At 42.0% G+C, this 21,814-nt stretch overlaps 1 protein-coding gene across 1 annotated transcript in view; it reads right to left on the bottom strand.

The window, feature by feature from the left end:
* LOC140908917 (uncharacterized) overlaps positions 1-21,814 on the bottom strand; it is a 58,401-nt gene that overhangs the window by 21,662 nt on the left and 14,925 nt on the right. Inside the window, exons 8-15 of the mRNA XM_073336991.1 lie at positions 20,265-20,392; positions 18,352-18,552; positions 17,292-17,413; positions 9,636-9,864; positions 7,043-7,245; positions 3,618-3,773; positions 2,078-2,171; positions 963-1,100 (exon numbers count right to left, since the gene is read on the bottom strand). Of these exons, the coding sequence (XP_073193092.1) occupies positions 963-1,100; positions 2,078-2,171; positions 3,618-3,773; positions 7,043-7,245; positions 9,636-9,864; positions 17,292-17,413; positions 18,352-18,552; positions 20,265-20,392 (1,271 nt within the window). The remainder of the gene's footprint in view (positions 1-962; positions 1,101-2,077; positions 2,172-3,617; positions 3,774-7,042; positions 7,246-9,635; positions 9,865-17,291; positions 17,414-18,351; positions 18,553-20,264; positions 20,393-21,814) is intronic.

Below are 21,814 nucleotides of genomic sequence, written 5' to 3'. Positions count from 1 at the left end.
TATAGTAAAAGTATATAACATGGGCTTTGCTCAGCATACTGGCTGCAAAAGAAGTAAGTGGGAGTTACTAAACGAGGGTGCACTGGGGGAACGGAGGGGAACCATCAGCCCCAGAATAAAAGGGTGGACAACAGCTCTCACAAACTATATGCGGGGAGGAAAACAAATAAAGGGAACATTCATAGAGTTTCTTTCATCCTGAAGTAGCTCTATGTATGTTAAAAGTTTTAAAATTATATACAGGGATCACTTAACCCAATCACTGAAATGTAGCCATCTCTGGGTGAAACACAACAGTTGTGTAACAGCATACAGGAATACCATGCAACAGTTTGAGACATGATGGGAAAACAGCTACTGGATACTGTACTTTAAATGCAGAATTAAAACACTGTCAAGCAAGGGATGCAGAACAATGATGACTGTGTAACCTTGGGATGGTTTATGAACCTGTTTGTTTAACTAGACAATTATGGTTATCTTCCCATTCAAGATGGTGTTACAACTGTGCTGCCATTTGCAGAAGGCAAGATTACAAAGAGGTGACACGAGTTGCTGGTGCTGTTACATGATGGAAATATCCCCTTCTTAGAAGATCATAGACGTCAAGGACCGAAGAGACCACTAAGATCCTCTGGCCTGACTTCCTGCACAAGACAGGCCATAGGATTTCATCCAGTGATTCCTGCATCCAATTTACTCCATGCTCCTCAGATTCTTTTCTATGGTATTTTTCAGCTGTACGTGGTCACCTGGATCAACTAATATGCATTAAATGAATCACTGATGTGAAACCTTCTTATTTTCAGGTAATATGTTTGCAAAGAATTGCTAGAGTCATTTTGTATTTTTACTGTTAAGTAAAACAAAATTAATATCTAACTGAGCACCAACAGCACTTGCACCTGACGTTAGCTCCCAAAACTTTACCCAATGGGGTTAGGGAACGAAATGCTGCTGACCTTCATGTCCATTGTACTTGTAGGCCTGATCATGTGACAAAATGAGGCTTGCTGAACAGCAACAATAAGAGCATTTTTTTGAGTGACTTGACAGGCAAGGGTGATCTGCATGTTCTCCACTCCAAACTGGGACAAGAGCTAAAGGGTGAAAACACAAAAGTGTTAGCAATTTCCCCCATAACATAAAGGCAAGTTATATACACTAATTTTTTCTTGCATTAACTAATCTCCAGAAGTGGCATTAATCATTCTGCTATTGGTACATATTCATTTAAACATGGCTAAATGCTCAAGTCACTTCACTTCAGCTGCATTCATAAATTTGTATTCCCCAAGGAACTTAAACCAAAGATCTATACAAAGGGCTACGAGAGAGGGATGCCATCAGACTACAGGAGGGGTTCATATAAAGTAAGGTTAGGATGTTGATTATTTTCATGTTGGTGTTTGCAATGGGTTTTTAATTATATATTAATTATTGGTAAAGAACGTGGGTCATGGATGGGGAAATTGTGGAAAGAAATAAGTTTTGAAGGACTGGGAAAGTTCTGTGTCATGACACTCTGCACCATACAATTTTGTTTCTACTTTTTGAACAGTACCATTGTTTTAATGCAATGGTGCAAAAAGTGAAAGATTAACAGTGAAGAATCTGTTACTTTGAAATAGTGTAGGAAATGAGAGATTCTTTTTCTTTTCACCCTGAAAAAAATCCCTTTTCTGCATTCTTTAAAAAATAAAAAATGTATATATATATATATGACCAAATCCTGATTCATTTATTTTTTTATTCATCGGTCCTTATACTTTGGCAAAACTCCCATTGACTTCAATGAGAATTGTGTCTCACTAAAGACATTAAGATTTGGCCTTCAGTTATCATACAGAGGATTTGACTGATATTATCAAGAGACAGTTCTGAAAAGTGAACAAAATTACACTGTTACATACAGAAAGACACAAAATAATAAAAACTTGGTAAGAGAAATGTACATCACCTAACACAATGAAGCCAAAGCTAATTGAGGCCTTTAAGTGCTACTGCAATATAATTGTTAAATAATATGTGCAGTGAACGATTTTGGTTTCCTTTGGAAATAAAAGCATCTAGTCACCTGAATAACACCATCTCTTGTATGAAAGCTAAATTTTCCAATTTGATTATTGTCAATCTCTTGAATGCTTAACAATAAATTAGATGGAATATATCTGCAAGAAAAAATATATAACAATAATCCATAACACAGAGAATGCATCAAAGAAGCCAAACTGAAGGAAAGAAAGGTAATGCTAAAGAGCTCTGTATTTTCTGCCTCCTTCCCTATCACACAAAGGAATGAAGAATTCCTTCTTTAAATAAAAAGGAAGATTAGGGTATTACTAAATATTTCAGAAGCATTTGAGAGAGAAATAAAGTGTTCTGTGAAGTTTGTGGCTGAACACAGAGAATCATGAATTCTTCCCCATTTGGCTCTAGGATTTGGGTTATGAAGTGAAAAATCAACTTGTCAAGCATCATTTAAAATATTAGTTCCTAACCTTTTGGGATGCTGTGCTGTCTTCCAGACTATGACATCAGCCACAACAGACAGTGCCTGCCACTGCCCACAATTCAGTTATGCACATTCTATCCTGGAATGAAGATTCAGCTGCTTGGAATTGTATGTTTGGAGCAGCCCAGTCTCCAATGTGGATTAGACGCAGTGCTACTCAAAGTGGTGGTCCGCGGACTGGTGCTGGTCCGCGAGCCATCAGCTGCTGGTCTGCGTGCACATTGGAAAAAAAAATTGCTGGTTCCCCACATCAGATAGCTTGAGAAGCACTGGATTAGAGTATATACAACTGATTGGGAGATGAGTAGTGATTTATCATTCAGATGGGGAGGGGAACCTGAATCCTTCACAGACATACTAATGATTGAGAATCACTGATAGAAATTATCCTTGCTGAAACTGGTAAGAAAAATGGATTTTCCTACTTTATTTTCATCCTACCAAAAAACCCTTGATTTTTTAAAATAATTTATTTTATTTACCAGGTTTGTAAAGGTGAAATCAAAGCAACTGTAAAATTTTCAGAGCCTGACACCTGCATGGTTGCATAAGAGGAGAAAGGGAGGGACACAAGTAGTCTCTCCTCTGTGCAGGGGTTGGTTCCAGTTGCAGTCTAGGCTAAGATTTAAAGTTGTTATTCAATGTATAGTAGGATAAACTTTGGAGAGTGATTTCTGTAATCCAGCAACTTTACATTCACAATTATGGACTAACCAGTAATTGGTTTTTAGGGTCCTGTTTCACTATTTGTAGAAGTCTGGGAACAACTATCTGTCTCCTTGGTCCCAGCTCTCCAAATGAGGGACATTTTGAGAGAGTTATCACCCATTTTACTTCCAAAATTACCTATGTTCCACACAGATTTGGTGCCCCTACCCCCACTTTTATTACTGCACATCTTTACATTAGAAATGCAGAAAAAGTTACCTATGGCTAAGGAATCAAATTACACAGCATTTCAAGTTTCCTGCATGACTAATCTGTGTGTGCCCTTCACTTACGGTGGGCCTTACCAGGCTAAGGGATATGCTTGGTTATGAGCTGTCTGGGAAGATACTTAATAACACCATGTCCTGTGAAACATAGCAAAGTTCTGGTTTACCTGTCCACACTACTGTCATCTTCAAGGAGAGCTGTAATGAATATTGGTGGGGGCTGGTCTGCTTTCTCCTTGTGAGATGCAAATTCAAAGTGCACTGGCCTCAAGTATAAATGGAACTCATCAAAACCCATCTCCCCTGCAAATGCTTTGTACATCCTGAAACAAAAATAGGAATATTTGGTATAGTCGCTTCATTTTTTAAAAAAGTTTAGTACTGCTGTACATACCTACCTAGAAATCCAATATCTATTAAAAATTTATCTAATGTGTGTGATGAGGTTTATAGGTCCTACACTAAACCAGAGCAAGGCATCGAGCAGTACTGAGCCAGGGAGGCCCTGCTCCAGGTGATGGGACAGTTTAAAAAGGGCACTGCCAGCCCAGTGAGATGGGGAAAGAGGTTACAGGCTATACCAGGAGCTGTAGGCAGAGCGAATGCAGCCTTAGTAAGGCCCCACCTGGAGCAGTGATCCATATTCCCCACGGTCTCTTTGGGGCCAAGAACCTATGAGAGGCCCTGAAGAAAAGGATGTTGTCCCCCGGCAAATGAAAGCAGATACTAGAATAACTGAGACCATGCCCCAAAACAGAGGAGCCACAGCCCAATAGGAAGTGCCCCGGGGGTGGGGGGCTAACTTCGAATGGACCAGTGAATGGTCAGGACACTGCAACACCCCTTTAGGGCCTTGGGTCAGGACCCTATCCCCTGCTCACCCTCCCCTCTGTCGTGACAGAATCTTAAGGGGGGAAGATGGGCACACAAGAGAGCCTGAGTGCTGCTGTATACAACCCAGCAGGGTATCCTCCAGGACAGGCAGACTGAAAAGAACTGTAAAGCCACTGCCTGACCATTAGGCCAGCGGCTATTGGACTGACCTGCTACAGTATGATACTTTCCCTAAAATTTTAATGATACTTAGCCTCTGTCATGTTTTCATTGATACCAGAACAAATACTGCTCATTGTGCTGCTGATATTCATTATTTGTTTATCACTGACCATGTGATTGACATATTACAGTACACAAAAATAAAGCAAGGACAAGAAGTTTAATGTTTTATGCAGTGTCTAAGGGAGAGCCTGTGAAGAGATTCAAAGAGGGGTATGAAAAAGTCAGCCTGACATGTAAAGAAGATAATTTTGTCAACCATGTTTTGGATAAACTGGAGGATAGTGCTTGGGAAGAGGTATGGGTGACAGAGAGGAAATTACAGTAGTCAAGACAGGAGATGATCAGACCCTGAACAAGCATTTTTACCATTAGAACAGAAAATCTGTGGAACTTGTGTTGTAGAAATCCTTAGTTCAGCACAGTCAGAAACATTATAACAAAATAGTAGGGGAAGAAGAGGAAGATGATCCCATAGGACCATCAAAATGTTGGCTGTTTGGACACACAGCGACAGAGTAATAAGATAACAACACTTCCTTTTGTCATAACAATGGGTCTCTGAGGAAGACAAATATTATGCCTACTTTATAAATAGGTAAGCTAAGTCATAGAGAAGCTATTTAGGCTATGTTCTACACTAGACAACTTACAGTGACACAGTTAGTGCCACAAATAGGACCCAGAAGTCCCAATTCCCAGTCCTCTAAACTGTAGCTAACGCTCCCTGGCTCTATGGGAATAGCAAAAAAGTTAAATAAAAGAAGGAAGAAAAGGGGAGGCACAAAAGGGTGTCACATACAAAAGAACAAGGTCACATTTGGGACCATTAAAAAGTACATACACATCAATTAACACTATGTAGGAAGTGTATGATAAAGGAACTCTCAGCTCCAAAACCAAAAGGGCTCAGTATGTTTATGCTACAGACTCAGCTTGTGAAATGAGTTGCTCCTTAGTTCACCATATAGTCAAGTGAGCAATCCATGCAATGATATATTTACTTGTGTGTGAGTGTGTTACAAGGGGACACAGTGGCAAAGAAGGAGAGATACACCAAGAAAACCAGAAAAAGGGCGGGGGGAGGGAGACAGAAATGTGGGAGGCAAAGGTTAATATGGCAATAAAGGAAACAGAAGAGAACCAAATTGAGACTGAATCCATCCTGTCTCCATGTTCCCCCACATTTACATGTCTTATAATTAGACTGTCTTGACACACTTACTATACGTGGACATTACTAAGGAACAAAGCAAAAAGACAAAACAATGAGCTGTGTGGAATAGTGTAGATAGCATATGTATTTTTAGATATAAATCAGTTTTCACCATTGGAGAGGCCAACAAGTAATGGGTGATCATTCTGGCAGGTCCCAAAAAGTTTCATTAAAGCCCTGGCACACACTAGAGAATCAACAAATTTAGTTTCAGTCACTTCATCTTATTCTGCAAAGCTGAAAAACAGGTTATTTGCCTTTCCGAAGTTTCAATCCAAACCCCAGAGTCTTTCATGGCAGATAGCTTAATGAACTGTGATCTTCATTACATCAAAGCAAGATACAAAATTAGCCGCTTAAAATATCACATTGAATAAAATACTTCTGTTTATACTGATGTTCAATCTACCAGACAGAATAATTTATCTGAAACAAATTATATGTTTAAATTGATTTACATATGCATCTTGATCCCTTATTTTCCCTTCAGAGCTTTTTACAAAGCCTCCCTGTATTCCTACAGTAAGACAATTCACTACTGGTATTTTAAGGATGTATTTACTTGCCATCTCACAGATTGCTTGGGTTTTTGTGCTCGTTTTTTTTTTTACTGAGAAAATTCCAGATTTCAGATTAGGGTTCTTTGGAAAGATTTCTGTAAAGAAAACTCCCCCCCCCCCAAAAAAAAAAGGTTTTTCCATAAAACAAAGTATTTTGTGCAAAGCGTCTGCTTTACATATATATTTTAAAAAAAAATTTAGCCATTGACAACAAACATTTTTGTTGTTGTTTTTTTGACAAAAAGTCAAAATTTTCCACAGGGGAAAAAAATCCCAAACTTTTCCAGCTAGTTCTATTTCAGATCAGTGTGGTCAAAACAGGACTATATTTGCCTGCTGTTTGTTGAATAAACTGTAAGACACTGGGCTTCTTAACCTGTGTGGATCTCTTTGGCATGTTGTCATTTTATTTTTAAAAGAGGCACATGACCTTAAAACCATTGCCACAGAAGAGGCCGCATCTATCTCCACTTGGTTAATGATCAGTGTAATTCCCCTTGGTTACCCTACTCCAGTAAGGTAGACAGACCTCCATTTTCACTAGATAAAGGGCCTACTCCTGCTACCTTTTTAGTGGGAGTTTGACCACTGATTTCAAAGGCAGCAGTATCTAAGTGCAAAAATTTTCATGTGTCTTTTATCAACCTTAAGTTGTACCTCAGTTTATTAAAAACATGAACATTTGTAAATGCTACGTAGACAACTCTTCCATGTATCAGGAGGAGAACAACAGGTGGCATCACATGTGCCCTGTGCTAACCTAGCCAACTGTGCACTCTCCAGGGCTGTCTCTATCAATCGATGGCGGAGTGTGATGAGTTCCAGGAGTCTGGAGAAGATGTCCAGAATAAAGGCTTGTTTTTCTCTGCCTTGCTTCTTTTCTTCATGTGCTCCTGACTCTAGTGCTAACATAGCAATATCCCGCACAAGGAGTGGGTCTTCTAGCAGCGTGTCTGCAAATAACTGCAAGGAAAAGAAGGGAAGGGAGATATTATTATTAATCACATTTGTTACGGGAGTGCCGAAGGGCCAACACCAAGAATGGGGCCTCATTGGACTAAGCTCTACATAAAAGAAGAGTAGATGGTCCCTGCCTTGAAAAGCTTACAAAACATACAAGACAGCTCCTTGGTAGGAGCAGGGATATAACACACGTACAGAGTGAACAATGGGATGGTGGCAAACAGGATGTTAGCATCATACTTTTCTGTTGTTGGTATGATGTGTGGAGGGGAGTGGGTTTACATAGGAGGGGATAACCTAAATGGAAAGAGAAGGGAAGGGTGAAGAGGGTAAAAGGGACAGTTGTGGAATGAAGTTGACTTGCATGTTTTTGTTTTTTGCTTGGTAATTTACTTCGTTCTGTCTGTTATTACTTGAAACCACTTAAATCCTACTTTTTATACTTAATAAAATCACTTTTTGCTTATTAACTAACCCAGAGCAAGTAATTAATTCCTGGGGGAGCAAACAGCTGTGCATATCTCTCTATCGGTGTTATAGAGGGTGGACAATTTATGAGTTTACCCTGTATAAACTTTATACAGAGTAAAACAGATTTATTTGGGGTTTGGATCCCATTGGGATCTGGGTACTAGAGACAGGAGCACCTCTTATGCTGTTTTCAGTTAAGTCTGCAGCTTGTGGGGGACGTGGTTCAGACCTGGGTCTGTGTTTGCAGCAGGCTAGCATGTCTGGCTCAACAAGACAGGGTACTGAAGTCCCAAGCTGGCAGGAAAAACAGGCTCACAGGTAGGTCTGAGCACATCAGGTGGCATTCCCAAGCGGGTTTCTATGACCCAACCCATCACACCAGGGTCTCAAGTCAGGCAGCCAGAAACTGAGGAACAGACAATTAGGAAAAGTGTGGTTTAAGTGACTTGCTGAGCATCACACAGGAACTCTTTGGCACAGGCAGGGTTAGAATCTAATCCTCCTGGTCAGCATTCAACTGCCTTAAACACGAGACCCTCCTTTCTCTTCCTGCAATTCCCTGCTGCATTCACCACGAATCTCAACTTTTTCAACAAAAGAAATAGGGGTCCTGCAGACAACAGATTCCTTTACTACACAACCAGTTTCAGTCTTACTTGTCCATCCAGTCTCAGTTCTTCCCCCTACCCCACTGGTTCTCAGTTCCAGTAATGCTCCATCTCAGTTTCCCTCTCTCTACCCAACCAGACTCCATTTCCAATTTTCCCCACACATGCACTGGCTCCTTCTCCCAATCTACTTTCCCTACCCCACCACAGGTTTGGTTCATCCCCCATGCATTCAAATCAGGCAGCTTCCTCCTCCATGGTGGCTGGGCTAAGCAGAGTGGGGTCATTGAGAGCACAGGAGAGACAGACAGTCTCCTTGCTCTCATTTCAGGTACCTGGATCCAGACCTGGCAACCCCTCACAGCCCAGAGCTTCAACTGCAGAGACAGCCCTGCACAGGCCCAGTGTGGAGCATACACAGTGCAGACAGAAACTAGAAACTGCAAAAATTTAAGAAACCTTGACTGAGCGTGTGTGAACTATAATATTTCACAACAATGACCAATAGGCACTTGCCTGACACAAAGGCCACTCCCTGGCCAAATTTCAAATCTCTGATCCAAAGCTTGGGGGCATTGGAGCTTTTAAAAGAAAAGGTCACCAGATTTTTATTTATTTATTTATTTAAAAAAAACATGAGAAAAAAAAGCATTTCCCTCTAGCCTCATTTTTGGAAATTTGGCTAAAAATTTTCCCCAAAATCAACCTGAGGCTGACACCAACCATGAGAAATTTCATCCCAAATGAATAAAGTTTGGTGATGTTATAGGCAACGGAAAATAGGATATTTTAAATGGGAAGTGTTGGGCAATCTGAATAGTAGGCAGTGTTACCAGCCCCACCTATAATAATATTTGTGCATACATCTAACCTTTTAATACTAATAACTATTAAACTGTACACACACACACACACACACACGCAGAGTAAACATAGGGCCCATTTCTGATCTCAGACCAGTTTTATGTTTGTGTAACTTTTTTTTACTTCAACTGACTATCCTTGAATTATTGTGTTTCGTTGGTGTGAGATCAGAATAAGACGCTTTTTTTTCTTATCCCTGTGCCTTTAAGTTGGGATCTTTTGCATAAGAAACAGACAAAAAGGACTTTGATCAATATATAAATTCCAGTCAAATAACTAAACCAATACTAAAAGATTGTAAAACTAAAACATTAACCACTAAATAAAGAACATGTATGATAGCATGTTTGATAGCACCAAGATCTTTCCATCCTTACAACACTTACTCAACTGGATTTACAAGTTACAACAATTCTCACTTACATAAAAAGTACAAATTGAACCTACATCTTTCTGAATTTGAGAGCTGTATGAAGATTCAGGCTTTTCCATGGTCAGCCATTCATCCACTGCTAGCTGAAGTACTTGTTTTTCTAGACTAGTCGCCTCACTGGGTGTTTTTGGTCTACAGATGCTATAGAACTCCTGAGAGACGTACTCAAGAGCTTTCGGAATTAAAGATGCCAGGCCCAGGGAAGGATGAAACTCCAGCAAGTAAATGTTCTTCAAAGTAGGGCTTTAAAAAAATTGACATTCATTAAATTGGTGAATTTATTGGAGAACATGATCACTACCAAAGGAAAAAGATCCTGTTTTATAAGCAATTGGCAGGACAAACTTTTATACTGGTGCAGTGGATGCTGCTTAATAGCAATCCTTATATTAACTTCCAGTTAACAGTAACATTTCACTGGGAACCCATCCCATCGACTTCAACGATAATAGGATTTGGATATCAGCAACATCATGCTGATGGGAACACTGAGCCTTGGGGTGGCTTTGGGGGATCGGACTGTCGCTTTGGTGGGTGTGCATGAAAACTCTGTGGGCACGGGGGAGGCAGTTACACCTTGTGTAAAATTAATATGGCTAATATAATGTTATGGAGGTTAAACTATACGGAAGGAATCTGCATTTTCCCAAGACATGTGCAGTGTATATTGGAGAAGGGGTAAAAGAAATGCAAATAAAACATGGTACTTAAATAAAATCCTAATAGGGCTCCAAAAGGAGCCACAATAGGTTGTGCTTTCTTTTTCAGATCTCTGTGTGATTTGGAGCAGGAGATGAAAGTGGAAAGTAATCAGAACTCTGGTGGAAGTAAAATGTTTCCCTTTTAAGACAGTCTCTGAGCTGCTAACAGCTTTGGATCCAAAAGCAAGCTAGTAAACCTCTCTGTAAATGCAAATTACCTAGCTGATCATAGAATCATAGAATATCAGGGTTGGAAGGGACCCCAGAAGGTCATCTAGTCCAACCCCCTGCTCAAAGCAGGACCAATTCCCAGTTAAATCATCCCAGCCAGGGCTTTGTCAAGCCTGACCTTAAAAACCTCTAAGGAAGGAGATTCTACCACCTCCCTAGGTAACGCATTCCAGTGTTTCACCACCCTCTTAGTGAAAAAGTTTTTCCTAATATCCAATCTAAACCTCCCCCACTGCAACTTGAGACCATTACTCCTCGTTCTGTCATCTGCTACCATTGAGAACAGTCTAGAGCCATCCTCTTTGGAACCCCCTTTCAGGTAGTTGAAAGCAGCTATCAAATCCCCCCTCATTCTTCTCTTCTGCAGGCTAAACAATCCCAGCTCCCTCAGCCTCTCCTCATAACTCATGTGTTCCAGTCCCCTAATCATTTTTGTTGCCCTTCGCTGGACTCTCTCCAATTTATCCACATCCTTCTTGAAGTGTGGGGCCCAAAACTGGACACAGTACTCCAGATGAGGCCTCACCAATGTCGAATAGAGGGGAACGATCACGTCCCTCGATCTGCTCGCTATGCCCCTACTTATACATCCCAAAATGCCATTGGCCTTCTTGGCAACAAGGGCACACTGCTGACTCATATCCAGCTTCTCGTCCACTGTCACCCCTAGGTCCTTTTCTGCAGAACTGCTGCCTAGCCATTCGGTCCCTAGTCTGTAGCTGTGCATTGGGTTCTTCCGTCCTAAGTGCAGGACCCTGCACTTATCCTTATTGAACCTCATCAGATTCCTTTTGGCCCAATCTTCCAATTGGTCTAGGTCCTTCTGTATCCTATCCCTCCCCTCCAGCGTATCTACCACTCCTCCCAGTTTAGTATCATCCGCAAATTTGCTGAGAGTGCAATCCACACCATCCTCCAGATCATTTATGAAGATATTGAATAAAACCGGCCCCAGGACCGACCCTTGGGGCACTCCACTTGATACCGGCTGCCAACTAGACATGGAGCCATTGATCACTACCCGTTGAGCCCGACAATTTAGCCAGCTTTCTACCCACCTTATAGTGCATTCATCCAGCCCATACTTCCTTAACTTGCTGACAAGAATACTATGGGAGACCGTGTCAAAAGCTTTGCTAAAGTCAAGAAACAATACATCCACTGCTTTCCCTTCATCCACAGAACCAGTAATCTCATCATAAAAGGCGATTAGATTAGTCAGGCATGACCTTCCCTTGGTGAATCCATGCTGGCTGTTCCTGATCACTTTCCTCTCATGCAAGTGCTTCAGGATTGATTCTTTGAGGACCTGCTCCATGATTTTTCCAGGGACTGAGGTGAGGCTGACTGGCCTGTAGTTCCCAGGATCTTCCTTCTTCCCTTTTTTAAAGATTGACACTACATTAGCCTTTTTCCAGTCATCCGGGACTTCCCCGGTTCGCCACGAGTTTTCAAAGATAATGGCCAGTGGCTCTGCAATCACAGCCGCCAATTCCTTCAGCACTCTCGGATGCAACTCGTCCGGCCCCATGGACTTGTGCACGTCCAGCTTTTCTAAATAGTCCCTAACCGCCTCTATCTCCACAGAGGGCTGGCCATCTCTTCCGCATTTTGTGATGCCCAGCGCAGCAGTCTGGGAGCTGACCTTGTTAGTGAAAACAGAGGCAAAAAAAGCATTGAGTACATTAGCTTTTTCCACATCCTCTGTCACTAGGTTGCCTCCCTCATTCAGTAAGGGGCCCACACATTCCTTGGCTTTCTTCTTGTTGCCAACATACCTGAAGAAACCCTTCTTGTTACTCTTGACATCTCTGGCTAGCTGCAGCTCCAGGTGCGATTTGGCCCTCCTGATAACATTCCTACATGCCTGAGCAATATTTTTATACTCTTCCCTGGTCATATGTCCAACCTTCCACTTCTTGTAAGCTTCTTTTTTATGTTTAAGATCCGCTAGGATTTCACCATTAAGCCAAGTTGGTCGCCTGCCATATTTACTATTCTTTCGACTCATCGGGATGGTTTGTCCCTGTAACCTCAACAGGGATTCCTTGAAATACAGCCAGCTCTCCTGGACTCCTTTCCCCTTCAAGTTAGTCCCCCAGGGGATCCTGGCCATCCGTTCCCTGAGGGAGTCGAAGTCTGCTTTCCTGAAGTCCAGGGTCCGTATCCTGCTGCTTACCTTTGTTCCCTGCGTCAGGATCCTGAACTCAACCAACTCATGGTCACTGCCTCCCAGATTCCCATCCACTTTTGCTTCCCCCACTAATTCTACCCAGTTTGTGAGCAGCAGGTCAAGAAAAGCACCCCCCCTAGTTGGCTCCTCTAGCACTTGCGCCAGGAAATTGTCCCCTACGCTTTCCAAAAACTTCCTGGATTGTCTATGCACCGCTGTATTGCTCTCCCAGCAGATATCAGGAAAATTAAAGTCACCCACGAGAATCAGGGCATGCGATCTAGTAGCTTCCGTGAGCTGCCGGAAGAAAGCCTCATCCACCTCATCCCCCTGGTCCGGTGGTCTATAGCAGACTCCCACCACTACATCACTCTTGTTGCACACACTTCTAAACTTAATCCAGAGACACTCAGGTTTTTCCGCAGTTTCATACCGGAGCTCTGAGCAGTCATACTGCTCCCTTACATACAGTGCTACTCCCCCACCTTTTCTGCCCTGCCTGTCCTTCCTGAACAGTTTATAACCATCCATGACAGTACTCCAGTCATATGAGTTATCCCACCAAGTCTCTGTTATTCCGATCACGTCATAGTTCCTTGACATCACCAGGACCTCCAGTTCTCCCTGCTTGTTTCCAAGGCTTTGTGCATTTGTATATAAGCACTTGAGATAACCTGTTGATCGCCCCTCATTGCCAGTATGAGGCAGGAGCCCTCCCCTCACAGACATTCCTGCCTGTGCTTCCTCCCGGTATCCCGCTTTCCCACTTACCTCAGGGCTTTGGTCTCCTTCCCCCGGTGAACCTAGTTTAAAGCCCTCCTCACTAGGTTAGCCAGCCTGCTGGCAAAGATGCTCTTCCCTCTCTTCGTAAGATGGAGCCCGTCTCTACCCAGCACTCCTCCTTCATGGAACACCATCCCATGGTCAAAGAAACCAAAGCCTTCTCTCCGACACCATCTGCGTAGCCATTCGTTGACTTCCACGATTCGACGCTCCCTACCTAGGCCTTTTCCTTCCACGGGGAGGATGGACGAGACCACCACTTGCGCCTCCAACTCCTTTATTCTTCTTCCTAGAGCCACATAGTCCACAGTGATCCGCTCAAGGTCATTCTTGGCAGTATCATTGGTGCCCACGTGGAGAAGCAGGAAGGGGTAGCGATCCGAGGGCTTGATGAGTCTCGGCAGTCTCTCCGTCACATCACGGAGAGATGGGCACAAAGGAGCTGCAAATAATGAATACATCTGGTCAGCAAACAAGTTACTAGAAGACTCAGATTATGGCCCTCCAGGAAAGGGAGGTGAAAAAACAAGTCAAGCCTGAAAATAAGGGGAACAGGTTAACCTTCAGGTGGGGGGGGGGTGTGTGTGTATGTGTACAGTGCTAAAATCTGAAGCTGTGTCTCAGCTATTACCTGAGAATAAACGTAATGCTTGGTACAGCAGAGAAACTCTTGCAAACTTGCTCTGTTGTACAAGAGGGGAAACTGAGGTACACCACCTCATGAATTTCAGTGAGTGGGGTAATTCACTAGCCTGACTATAGAACAAAATAAGGACAGCTTGGAGGTAATTCTTCTGTTTTTCCTGCAATTAGCAAGGAAATTTGTAAAAGAAAGTGGTATTATTATTATTAAGCAATAATCTGTCCCCACTAGGAGGTGGTGGAAATTGTTTCTTTTGTTTTTCAGACACTCTACAAGCAAGCTGGCACCAGCGGGAAAATTAACCCAGAATACCATGGATCTGTGTTTTGTGTTTGTCTGTGGTGTTTGCCTTGTTGCTAGCATTGTTGTGTTTTAATGAACAGAAAATCTCATGATGGGGGGGGGGGAAATGGGGGTGGGGAATTGGAATCATGTTTTTCTAAGGGGGGGGAATGAGAACAGGGACACAGGTAAGGCTCTGTGGTGTCAGAGCTGGGAAGGGGGACACTAAGGAAGGAAACTGGAATCATGCTTGCTGGAAGTTCACCCCAATAAACATCGAATTGTTTGCACCTTTGGACTTTGGGTATTGTTGCTCTCTGTTCATGCGAGAAGGACCAGGGAAGTAAGTGGGTGAAGGAATAAGCCCCCTAACACATGCCGCTTATTGAAAAATATTTTTGGAAGAAAGGCCCAGGCCGCAGGAAGGTTTGTGGGGTTCAGCCAGGGAAGGAAATCCTGGGATGTGCCTTCTCTGGCTGCAACCTCACAAATCTCCCTGTGCCTGGGGACCACAGAGGACATAAGGGGCTGGGGTACCTGCAACCCTGCCCAGTGGGGGAGCCCCTGCTGGAGTCCTGGTGCTGCAGGCTGGGAAGGGAGGCTGTGGGTAGGGCAGTATCCAGGAGTGGGACTGCAGCCCAGATGCCAGGGCTTTCCAAAGGGAGTAGGGGTGCTGGGGACCGACAGAGCTGCACAGTACTTCTCCCTGCTGCTGCCCTGCCCACAGCTTTCCCTCCCTGTGGAAAGCCTCGGCATCTGGGCTGCAGCCTCCCTCCCTGCCCACAGGCAGGTTTGTGGGGACAGTGTTTCCTTCCCTGGCTGCAGCTTTGCAAATCTGCCATACACTTATTAGCAACTGCTGGATAATAGCAACTTTTTGCTGGCAAGTGAGGAGCTGCTAATAAACAGAATCTACTGCATACGTATTTGGCATACCACTTTTGTAGCACTCAAAAAAAAAAAAAAAGCTCTGAACTAAATCCTTCTGAAAGTGGCAGGAATAAGTGTCTATTGCAAGTGATTAGTACACAAACTACAATGACTTTAGCCACCAGCTGGAAACTAAGACTTCCACAGGCAGAAATCAAGCAGCTCATCTTAAAATAAAGTAGAGGAGTTAATAAAAAAAATTACATATGAAAGGTATGTAAAAGGAACTGTAAAGTCTTTATTTGTCAATGAAAGTAGAGAATAAAAACTTCAGTCATTCGCTGCTCTGATGCATCTGCATACTCGACCCTCAAACCAGATCACTGTACTATAGTGGTCACACTTAATACTAATACTATAGCCAATTACTGCAAAGATATTTCACAGTATTGATAGAGTGATTCTAAAGTTATGGGTTGTAAGCCAATGGTCTGAATGGACTCTCCCCTACCATCTATTGATGATATGGGGGAAAGATCTCAGGAGCAGACCATATTTGCCTAGACACACCTACTTTGCCTAGATGACCAGCAGATGCAGCTGCTTTGCCAAAATGAACAATTTTAGCTGTTTGGGGTTAAAATTCACTTAAGTCTTGGATGCAGGGGTAGTGAAATGTTGTTACCTTATTGTATGAGTGAAGGGCAGCAGAACTGTACTTAAAATGCCCCTAATTGAGGGGGTCCCCCTAAACTGAACTTCACTCACTAAGCAGGGGGTTGTGATGCCAAATCCAAGTGAAAGTCAGAGAGGGTGGGAATAAGTACTCTTACCTGGTGGTGCAGAGTCTGTTTAAAGGGTCTTAGATACATTTGACCCTCACCCATCAGTGTTTAAAGACAGAGTTGATTTGATTCAATTGAGAGTCTTTGTTACTTCTCAGTGATCACTAGAGCTGTAGGCACTGAGAAGCTGATCTAGGAGCTGAGCCTTAGATCCGGTGTGGGGACAGTGTAGTGTGAAAAGACGACACAGAAGAGGCAACAGCAGTGAGGTTCCCCATTACCCAGTGAAATCATTAATGGGTCTGGGCTAGGTGGTGGAATCTCAGCCTCACAGGTACAGACAGCAGAGGCAGCAGCTGCAAACCGAGGTGGAGGCACCACTCAACTACCCACCTGAACACACTACTGGATTCTGGGAGTTCACTGACCTCAAACAACCAACTGTTAAAGGGGTGCAGTGGAAGGAAAGGGACATTGGTCCACTGGACTTTCATGCTGCAAGGTGGAAAACTGAGGCAAAGGACTACTGCCCACGATACTGTGGGGAAAGCATTTACTCATTGTTCGAATACTTTCAAATTATTGTTGTGTTTTCCAAAATCAATGTGGTGTTCCCTCTCCCCTTAATAAAAGTTATCTCGTTATACACAACTTTAGTGCTTGCAAGTGAGGAAGTATTGCCTATTAGAGGCACCCAGGGTGGTGATTAGTTTTCCCAGGTTTCTGGGTGTGGGCTCAAACCAGTTCTGTTTTGCAATGTTAAGGGGAACCCCTAGATATTGAACCCAGCCCTTATTGCTGCCACTACCATCTATCGGAAGGTAATATTCTGGGACTGACAAAAAGCTACAACAAAAAATAGTGATCCTGAAAGTGAATTTTTGACATTAGTATTATATACACCTCTTATAACTGGGAATATTAATTTCCCAATGTAATGCAAAAATGAATGAATTAAATCCACTATCAGGAAAAAAGAATCACTTTTCTTGCTCAGATGTCTCTCTGGCAAACCATAGGGTGTATTAAATAGTAAAAGTCCTAACATGTTAATCTTCATTAGATGGCCCTTCCTCAGGCAATTACAATTTGGGATCCAGCACCTTAGACAGCAAGTTTCATTATCAGAAGACAGAAATCAATTACAACCACTAGAACGTAAAACTTACTTCCAACAAGACTGGCTGTATTAAATTACTCACCAGTTGTTGTTCAGAGAGATAAGTTGCTTAGCAATTATATTATGGGGAAGTCCAAATTCACTGATACCACCTGTCTGATCTTTTCGCCAAATCTTTTGGACATATTCCCGCTGGGCATCTATCTGGAAATCAGTAATCAAAACATGATATAAGTGACATTAACAAACAAAACTCAAAACATATCTATCAATGTTCAAGGCAAAACACAAATTCTTTTGAGTTAAATATTTTATTTAGTTGTCAATTGAGTTATATTAGGATTGTTTGGGCCCTAAATGTTGATGGCTACCATTTTTTTTATTAACAGTGCTACTAACTACAGTAAGTTCGTACATGGGGCCTTCTGTCTGAGGATCACAAAGAACTTTACAAGAGTTCACTAATTACGCCTCCAAACTTCCACTTTGCGGACTGTGGAACAGAGAAATGAAGTGACTTGTGCAAAACTACATAGAAAGTGTGTGGCAGAACTTAGAATAGATCCCAAAGCTCATGACTTCATTTTGTACTTTAATTACTTAGCAAGGCTTCCACTCTCTTCACAACTATCTGCCAAACCGTGAAGTGTATTTTAAAAACAAAGTATTAATGATTTTTGTTTACATTTTCTTCAGTGGTGGAAAGGAGCAACATCAGGCACTCAGACATGAGCTCTCAGTCTCCCATTGCATTGTGAACTTGAGGGTGACCAGAGAATCTAATTTTATTTTTTAAATTTCCAGTTTGCTCAGCTTTTCTTCTTGTCTCCAATTTCAATAGATGAAGTCTTTTAAAGTGTGTATTTTAAATAGAACTCTGCAATCTTTCCAACATTCACTTTGTGATTTAAGTGCAAGTCTCAGCTTTCTCCTGTTGACTTATGGCTATTTAATTTATGGAGCATCCATCCAATTTCATTGTTAGACTAATACTGAGACGTTACAACCCAGCTTAAATAGAAGCACTGCAAACCTATACCCAGTACACTTGAGGCTTCTTAGTGAATCAAAGTTATCAGTTCAAGTATCAGTTCCCCCCTCCAGTTCTCCCACAGGATATATTGTCAACAAACCCTACTTACATGTTGGTTGAATATCTCTCTCACCAGCTGCAGCTGAAGCCTTAGGCAGATGCATTCATCATTGTAAGTGTTCACAAAATACCTGAGGCTGAGATCAAATCGTGGGCGTTTGTGCATGATGTCAGTTATTGCTTGGGCCAAAGCAAATCTTTCTTCTGTATCCAGAGCATGCTGGTAAGCCTCAAAGTAACCATCTAGAAGCTGAAGGGATATTCAAAAGTGAGTACAGGTAACAGGGACTTGTTTTCCTTTTTACTAGCCAAATATTCATTTTTTGCTGGTAATGGAGAGATTTCACGTACAACAGAGGGGCAAGCGAGACCAGACCATACCAGTAGTCTGTCTAGTTTGGTATCCTGTTTCTGACAAAAACCAGTACCAGAAGCTTCAGTTCAAGACATTTCAACAATAACCTACCCACATAAGAAGTTTCTTCCAAGCCCCAGGCAATTAGCAGCTGGTTTATATCCTGAAGCACGAAGGTTTTATCTATATAAAATTAAACACCTCTTTAGAGCTTCAGAATCTTTAATGTACTTCTCCTCATGACACCCCTGTGAGATAAGTATTACTATCCCTATCATATTGATGGAGAACTCAGGCAGAGAGAGGCTACATACCTTGCTCAAGATCACATACAGAAAATCTGTGGCAAACCAAGGAATTGAACCCATTTCTCGCAAGTCCTAGGCTAGGGCCCTAACCACTGGACCATCGTAATTCCCCAACACATGTAGACTAGTATTATGCCCCTATCAAGCTCCATGCCCCTACCAGCCTGAAAGTTCCAGCTTCACCTTGAGACACCATATTTTTCTATTTGGCAATGGCTGTCACACATACACGATGTTTTCAAAAAATTTGAAGTATCAACCAATTTAAGAAGTGCAAAGACAATGAAGGGGTGATATGATTAATAGAGACTTGCTGAGATAAACAACTGGATATAGATATACATACCCCTTCTACCACAACAGCAAATGCACAGGAGGTTTCTGAGATTTCTGTGTGCATGTATTTCATGTATGTATGTATGAAAATGAATCCATTTTTAGTTAGAGTTCTATTTACTAAACTCTCCTTGTTTGGCACACAGAAACTCCCCTGTGCTCTTTCTGCTGTTGTGATGTGGCAGAGGGCCTGTGCTGGGAATAAGAATGAAGTAGAAATGGGTGATTCAAGTGTGTGAGAAGGGCCTTTACTCTGCTCTTCGGAAGCATCCATCTATGCTTCCTTGCACTGGGCTTTATGCCCTCACGATATAATGCTATCACCACTCTCAGCTATATAAACTTATTATTGTTATTTATTATTTGTATTATTGCTCTAGGCATGGACCAAGACCACATTGTGCTAAACACCATACAAAATAGTTTTAAATCATCCTCCTCTAGGTCTCTTATTCCCTTCTTGTCTAATCTTTGTCTTTCAAATTATAAACTCTTTGGGCAGCAATGACCATGTGTATTCATTGGTGTTCTGTTCAGTGCTCTTGCAAGCTAAATTCCCTAAATTCTGTTTTTCCAACTGTTCCAGTGAACAGCAAATCACTTAATGTGGATTTTTGAGTTTGCAAATGAGAAAAGGTTCTGCTTTACGTACAATCCAGTGAGTATGCTTGCTGAGAATGTGAGAGACTTTTGTACTAATCCACAGCATTTCATTCACTGATAACGTAACTGTCAGAAGTATTAATATTTAGAAACAACTATGCGATGCAACACATGAACATTTGTTTAGCAATATTGAAAACCATCTCTATCATGTTCTCTAATGTAGCCAGCAGTAGCAGGTTGTGTCAACTATATGAATCTTCCATATTGGAAGATTAATAAAAAAATTAAATAATGAATTGGAGATTAACTGGTATGTATTAATAGTTTTCAGAGTTTCCTCACTGGGTGGGAATGTACCTGACGTTTATTCTCTAAGAGAGCAGCTTCACAAATCCAAATGTCAAGCAGCACTGCAAAGCGATCCACAGATGCGTGGGCCCATGCTAAGAGGTTGTCATCACTGGATTGATGGTATGTTACATAGCCTAGGAAAGAAAGTGAACAGTGCAGTAAATGTTGGTGTTTTTAATGGGAGACATCTCCAACTGGTCAGCACCTCTTACAAGTGACTAGTCTGATGGGACTTACACAAGAGACAAAATAGAAGCAGGCCAAGATAGGTTTTAGAGTAATTTATTCATACCAAATTTTCTGAAACTTGATGTCACCCTATTTATTTACAAAAAGAGAGACTCTGTTTTACCTTTACCAGAGAATAGAAGGCCAGACAGCAGATTTAAAATTCCACAGGTTCTGGAGGCCTCTATACAGTCTAAAATGCAAACACCAAGTGTCTGGGAAATTTTATTTGAATATGTGTGATCCATCGAACACACACATTCAAACAAATGCTGTTTGGTGTAAAGGGAAAAGAGGGATGGGCAGTGTTTGGGAAACTCCAGGTAAAGAGACATAAGTCAGGATAAGATCAAAGAGGTTGAAAAGTACATTTGTTAGTTTGTCAGAGGATTTAATCTTAGTTGCAGTTATCTCTACCTCCTCACCCCAAAACCTCAGAGCTCACAAAGGAAACCTGCATACACAGCAGGAGGCACGGCAGTGCAAAGAGCTCTTCACAGTGCTGAAACCAGAGAGTCTTACTTTCAGAGGACTTCTTCTTAGAGGAAGTTAATTGTAGTTAGTTTAGTCCTGGGTGTGAAGTAGGGGACAAAACATTGATCTGCACTGGCAGCCAATGAGACTCCTCCAGCAAGCAATGATTCCAGCTGGCTGGTTATGGTTTTATTTCTTAATAAATATATGGAGAAGCAAATCAAAAGTGTCTGCATAGCTCATGAATTGCGTGCCTAGTTAGTTTCATTTATTCTCCCCATTTGGAAAGGATGCTATTACATTAAAAATGTAGTTTGCTTTGTCAACAAAAGATAAATCCCATAAAATGGTCTGAAAACTCAACTTCCTCAGACCAAATTCAGCCTTAGTGTAAGTGCGTGACACTCCACTGGCTGCCCTCCAGCTCCAAATTGCAACAACCATCCTTTATTTTGATAACTGGACAGGACAAGAGGATTTTGAACCCAACACTGCTGTTCCTGAACTGGCTGAAGGGGTTACCATTAAAGCATTTATTGCCTACGATAGCAAAGCACTCTGCCTCCTCATCACACTCAGTCCCTGTTGATCCAGTCACAGAGACTGGAACCAGGATCTGTGGCATGGGAGCGTAAAGAACTAGGACAAAAATAATCCACAACAGGCCATGCATTAATGGACCTTGGGTGAGATGGGAGACTGAAGATTTAAGTGATTTACAAACACAGAAACTGCCATACCAGATCAGGATAATCATCGATCTCAGTACCAGATGCTTCAGAGGAAGGCTTACAAAACCCTGCAGTAGGCAGTTATGAAATAACCTGTCCACAGGGAAAGATTTTTCCCATCCC

This window comes from Lepidochelys kempii, chromosome 3 (genome assembly GCF_965140265.1).
Source record: "Lepidochelys kempii isolate rLepKem1 chromosome 3, rLepKem1.hap2, whole genome shotgun sequence".
NCBI lineage: Eukaryota > Metazoa > Chordata > Testudines > Cheloniidae > Lepidochelys > Lepidochelys kempii.
This window is presented reverse-complemented; position numbering and strand designations above follow the sequence as displayed.